Here is a 6,496-nt window from a genome sequence, read left to right on the forward strand (position 1 = left end):
GGGCAGGTGTTACATCTCCTGCGCTTGCACGGGAAGGTGCCAGGCGAAGGGGAAGGGGTGCTGGGGGTGATAGAGGAGTGGACTAGGGTGTCTCGGAGGGAGCGGTCCCTACAGAATGCTGAAAACGGAGGGGAGGGGAAGATGCGTTTGGTGGTGGGATCACTTTGGAGGTGGCGGAAATGGCAGAGGATGATCCGTTGAATGTGGAGGCTGGTGGGGTGAAAGGTGAGGACAAGGGGAACCCTATCGTGGTTCCGGGAGGGGGGGCAGGGGTGAGGGCAGAAGTGCGGGAGATAGAGCGGACACGGTCGAGGGCCGTGTCAACCACGGTAGAGGGGAATCCTCGGTTGAGGAAAAAGGAAGACATGTCGGAAGCACTGGTGTGGAAGGTGGCATCGTTGGAGTAGATGCGGCGGAGACGGAGAAACTGGGAGAATGGAATAGAGTCCTTACAGGAGGTGGGGTGGGAGGAAGTGTAGTCCAGGTAGCTGTGGGAGTCAGTGGGCTTGTAGTGAATATTGGTCAATAACCTATCCCCAGAGAATATCGAGTTCAACAATTACAGATCATAACCTCAGCCCCTATTACATTTTTACTTATATTTTTTATCCACACCTTTGTTTTGGTTTCCCCCCCCCACTTTCCTTTTTTTTCTCTCTCGCACATGGCAGCTGTCTCCCATTCTGCCAGCACATTTCACACCTAATCTAGAGCTGTCTTTTGTCTCCACTAGACCTATCACCATCTCGTCTCGTTTTGAATACCTCTTAATGTCTTCTTCTCTTTTGTTCTCTCCCAACCCGGCCTCTTAATCTATTTCATTCCCTGTGCCTCTTTAGTCCTGATAAAGGGTTTTGATCCGAAACGTTGACTCTAATTTCTCTCCACGGATATTGCCTGGCCTGCTGAGTTTTTCCAGCATTTTCTGTTGTTATTTCGGATTTCCAGCATCTGCAGTATTTTGCTATCGTATGAATGTCAAGGGACGGTGGTTAGACTCTCGCTTGTTGGAGATAGTCATTGTCTGGCACTTGTGTGGCGCGAATGTTACCTGCCACTTATCAGCCCAAGCCTGAATGTCGTCCAGGTCTTGCTGCATGCGGGCATGGACTGCTTCATTATCTGAGGAGTTGCGAATGGCACGAAACACTGAGCAGTCATCAGCACCCATCCCCACTTCTGTTACAGAAACAGAAGGCAGAGAACTGATATTAAAGGTATGACATTCTTTAGATTCTTATGTCTGAAAAAAAGCTATTTAGTGTGAGTTGGATTATCTCAGTGTGGGAAATCCAATTGCAGAGGCCTGCTCTGTATAGTGCGCACTATACACTGAGGTAGTGTATGTTATACCAAAGAGTGGTAAGTAAGTGTCTTGCTAAATGTTAAGGTGTGGAGATGCCGGTGTTGGACTGGGGTGGACAAATGTAAGAAGTCACACAACACCAGGTTATAGTCCAACAGCTTTATTTGAAATCACAAGCTTTCGGAGCGCTGCTCCTTCGTCAGGTGAAGTGGAGAAATGCATAAAGACACAGCTTATATAGTCAGAGAATAATGTCAGATGTTTACAGGTAATCTTTCCAAATGCCATTTATCACACCTCGACAGAGAGATAATCACAGCAATCAAAGGTGTGAATGGTGTCCAAACAGATCAGTCAGGAAAACATTACATCAAAGAACAATGAGGTGGGGTCACAAGGGGTTAAATGTTGCAGATGCTGGGGTCTGTATGAAAAACAAAAAAAGACAAAAAACATTTTTTTTTGCTGGAAATCACAGCAGGTCCGGCCGCATCTGTGCAGAGAGAACAAGCCAATGACGACTCGAGTCTGGATGACCCTATGTCAGGTGGGGTTACATGTAGCGTGACATGAACCCAAGATCCCGGTTGAGGCCGTCCTCATGGGTGCGGAACTTGGCTATCAGTTTCTGCTCGACAATTTTGCGTTGTCGTGTGTCTCGAAGGCCGCCTTGGAGAATGCTTACCCGAAGATCGGAGGCTGAATGTCATAGATAGATACATAGAAGATAGGAGCAGGAGTAGGCCATTCGGCCGTTCGAGCCTGCTCCGCCATTCAATGAGATCATGGCTGATCATCCAAATTCAGTACCCGGTCCCTGCCTTCTCCCCATATCCCTTGATCCCTTTAGCCTTAAGAAATATATCCAACTCTTTCTTGAATATACTTAATGAGCTGGCCTCCACCGCCATCTGTGGCAGAGAATTCCACAGGTTCACCACTCTCTGGGTGAAGAAATTCCTCCTCATTTCAGTCCTAAATGGTTTACCCCTTATCCTTAGACTATGACCCCTGGTTCTGGACTCCCCAGCCATCAGAAACATCCTTCCTGTATCTAGTCTGTCCAGGCCTGACAGAATTTTATAGGTTTCGATGAGATCCCCTCTCAATCTTCTAAACTCCAGTGAGTATAAGCCCAATCGACACAATCTCTCCTCATACGTCATTCCTGCCATCCCAGGTATCAGCCTGGTGAATCTTCGCTGCACTTCTTCCATGGCAAGAACGTCCTTCCTCAGGTAAGGCGACCAAAACTGCACACAATACTCAATGTCCTTGACTGCTGAAGTGTTCCCCGACTGGGAGGGAACACTCCTGCCTGGCAATTGTTGCGCGGTGTCCATTCATCCGTTGTCACAGTGTCTGCATGGTCTCGCCGATGTACCATGCTCCGGGGCATCCTTTCCTGCAACGTGTACCTGGTGGGTGGTGTCCTCACGTGTTGATGATCTGGCATGTCTTGCAGAGGTTGCTGTGGCAGGGTTGTGTGGTGTCGTGGTCGTTGTTCTCCTGAAAGCTGGGTAATTTGCTGCGAATGATGGTCTGTTTGAGGTTAGGCGGCTGTTTGAAGGTGAGTAGTGGAGGCGTGGGGATGGCCTTAGCGAGGTGTTCGTCGTCTTCGATGACATGTTGAAGGCTGCGAAGAACATGGCGTAGTTTCTCCGCTCCGGGGAAGTACTGGACGATGAAGGGTACTCTGTTGGTTGTGTCCCGTGTTTGTCTTCTGAGGAGGTCTATGCGATTTTTCGCTGTGGCCCGTCGGAACTGTCGAGCGACGAGTCGAGCGTCATATACCGTTCTTACGAGGGCGTCTTTCAGCATCTGTAGGTGTCCATCGCGTTCCTCCTCGTCTGAGCAGATCCTGTGTATTCGCAGGGCTTGTCCATAGGGGATGGCTTCTTTAACGTGGTTAGGGTGGAAGCTGGAGAAGTGGAGCATTGTGAGGTTGTCCGTGGGCTTGCGGTAGAGTGAAGTGCTGAGGTGTCCGTCTTTGATGGAGATTCGTGTGTCCAAGAATGAAACCGATTCTGAGTAGTCCATGGTGAGTTTGATGGTGGGATGGAACTTGTTGATGTTATCGTGTAGTCTTTTCAGTGATTCTTCGCCGTGGGTCCATAGGAAAAAAATGTTGTCGATGCATCTGGTGTATAGCGTTGGTTGGAAATCCTGTGCAGCGAAGAAGTCTTGCTCGAACTTGTGCATGAAGATGTTGGCGTATTGGGGTGCGAATTTGGTCCCCATGGCTGTTCCGTGTGTTTGGGTAAAGAACTGGTTGTCGAAGGTGAAGACATTGTGGTCAAGGATGAAGCAGATGAGTTGTAGGATGGCATCTGGAGATTGGCTGTTGTTGGTGTTGAGTACTGAGGCTGTCGCAGCGTTGCCGTCATCATGGGGGATACTGGTGTAGAGTGCCGAGACGTCCATCGTGGTGAGGAGTGTTCCTGGTTCAACTGGTCTGTGGGTGCTGAGTTTCTGTAAGAAGTCTGTAGTGTCGCGACAGAAGCTGGGGGTTCCCTGTACGATGGGTTTCAGGATGCCCTCGACATATCCAGAGAGGTTCTCACACAGGGTTCCGTTGCCTGATATGATAGGACGTCCGGGTGTGTTGGCTTTGTGTATCTTTGGGAGGCAGTAGAAGTCTCCCACGCGGGGAGTACGTGGGATGAGAGCGCGTAGGATGCTTTGAAGGTCTGGATTGAAGGTCTTGATCAGTCTGTTGAGTTGGCAGCTGCCCTAAGCTTGACATGTATGCTCAAGCTGTCAGGAGATGTATCAACGCCAGATTCATCAGCCGCACTCACAAGACAGTCCAGAATGTCACCCGAGCACAACGCAACGCCATCCACGCTCTCAAGACCAACCGCAACATCGTCATCAAACCAGCCATCAAAAGGAGGAGCCATCGTCATACAGAACAGAACGGACTATTGCAAAGAAGCATACCGACAACTGGACAACCAGGAACACTACAGACAGTTACCCGCAGATCCGACCAAAGAACACACCCGCCAACTCAACAGACTGATCAAGACCTTCGATCCAGACCTTCAAAGCATCCTACACGCTCTCATCCCACGTACTCCCCGCATGGGAGACTTCTATTGCCTCCCAAAGATACACAAAGCCAACACACCCGGACGTCCTATCGTATCAGGCAACGGAACCCTGTGTGAGAACCTCTCTGGATATGTCGAGGGCATCCTGAAACCCATCGTACAGGGAACCCCCAGCTTCTGTCGCGACACTACAGACTTCTTACAGAAACTCAGCACCCACGGACCAGTTGAACCAGGAACACTCCTCGCCATGATGGACGTCTCGGCACTCTACACCAGTATCCCCCACGATGACGGCATCACTGTGACAGCCTCAGTACTCAACACCAACAACAGCCAATCTCCAGACGCCATCCTACAACTCATCCGCTTCATCCTTGACCACAATGTCTTCACCTTCGACAACCAGTTCTTTACCCAAACACACGGAACAGCCATGGGGACTAAATTCGCACACCAATATGCCAACATCTTCATGCACAAGTTCGAGCAAGACTTATTCGCTGCACAGGATTTCCAGCCAACGCTATACAGCAGATACAGCGACGACATTTTCTTCCTATGGACGCACGGCGAAGAATCACTGAAAAGACTACACGATAACATCAACAAGTTCCATCCCACCATCAAACTCACCATGGACTACTCCTCAGAATTGGTTTCATTCTTGGACACACGAATCTCCATCAAAGACGGACACCTCAGCACTTCACTCTGCCGCAAGCCCACGGACAACCTCACGATGCTCCACTTCTCCAGCTTCCACCCTAACCACGTTAAAGAAGCCATCCCCTATGGACAAGCCCTGCGAATACACAGGATCTGCTCAGACGAGGAGGAACGCGATGGACACCTACAGACGCTGAAAGACGCCCTCGTAAGAACGGGATATGATGCTCGACTCGTCGATCGACAGTTCCGACGGGCCACAGCGAAAAATCGCATAGACCTCTTCAGAAGACAAACACGGGACACAACCAACAGAGTACCCTTCGTCGTCCAGTACTTCCCCGGAGCAGAGAAACTACGCCATGTTCTTCGCAGCCTTCAACATGTCATCGATGACAACGAACACCTCGCAAAGGCCATCCCCACGCCTCCACTACTCGCCTTCAAACAGCCACCTAACCTCAAACAGACCATCGTTCGCAGCAAATTACCCAGCTTTCAGGAGAACAGCGACCACGACACCACACAACCCTGCCACAGCAACCACTGCAAAACATGTCAGATCATCAACACAGATACCATCATCACGCGTGAGGACACCACCCACCAGGTACATGGTACATACTCATGTGACTCGGCCAACATTGTCTACCTCATATGTTGCAGGAAAGGATGCCCCGGAGCATGGTACATCGGCGAGACCATGCAGACACTGCGACAACGGATGAACGGACACCGCACAACAATCGCCAGGCAGAAGTGTTCCCTCCCAGTCGGGGAACACTTCAGCAGTCGAGGACATTCAGCCTCCGATCTTCGGGTAAGCATTTTCCAAGGCGGCCTTCGAGACACACGACAACGCAAAATCGTCGAGCAGAAACTGATAGCCAAGTTCCGCACGCATGAGGACGGCCTCAACCGGGATCTTGGGTTCATGTCATGCTACATGTAACCCCACCTGACGTAGGGTCATCCAGACTCGAGTTGTCGTTGGCTTGTTCTCTCTACACAGATGCGGCCGGACCTGCTGTGATTTCCAGCAAAAAAAATGTTTTTTGTCTGTTTTTTTGTTTTTCATACAGACCCCAGCATCTGCAACATTTGACCCCTTGTGACCCCACCTCATTGTTCTTTGATGTAATGTTTTCCTGACTGACCTGTTTGGACACCATTTGTAGTGTATGTACCAACAACAGTGGCGACGAGGATGGGATTACGAGCGGCTATTTCCGCATATACCTTTGAAAGACACATCCATTATCTTGAAGACATATACGGGGCAGAAAGTATACCCCAGAGGGAAAATAAGGGTGCCTGTTGTATACAACGGCAAGGAAATACAGAAGTTGTATTTATACGTTCTGCAAGATGGTGGTCCACCGCTGTTGGGACGTGAATGGATCAGGAAGATACGTTTAGACTGGCACTCCATTCAGGCACTGACGGTGACCAGTAAGAAAAAAAA

The 6,496-nt window shown here is 49.9% G+C and overlaps 1 protein-coding gene across 1 annotated transcript; it reads left to right on the top strand.

Moving 5' to 3' along the window:
• Positions 1-4,434: 4,434 nt before the first annotated feature.
• Positions 4,435-6,065, top strand: LOC147107735 (uncharacterized). The gene has a single exon (XM_086007427.1). The coding sequence runs from the start codon at positions 4,613-4,615 to the stop codon at positions 5,981-5,983; it is 1,371 nt and encodes a 456-aa protein (XP_085863553.1). The 5' UTR covers positions 4,435-4,612; the 3' UTR covers positions 5,984-6,065.
• Positions 6,066-6,496: the final 431 nt, after the last annotated feature.

The sequence above is a fragment of the Somniosus microcephalus genome, chromosome 14, assembly GCF_052327205.1.
Source record: "Somniosus microcephalus isolate GS21.2 chromosome 14, FLI_Smic_1.0, whole genome shotgun sequence".
Taxonomy (NCBI): domain Eukaryota; kingdom Metazoa; phylum Chordata; class Chondrichthyes; order Squaliformes; family Somniosidae; genus Somniosus; species Somniosus microcephalus.

Excerpts from the sequence above, each read along its gene's own strand:
- LOC147107735 (XM_086007427.1), top strand. The coding sequence starts at position 4,613 with ATGATGGACGTCTCGGCACTCTACACCAGTATCCCCCACGATGACGGC.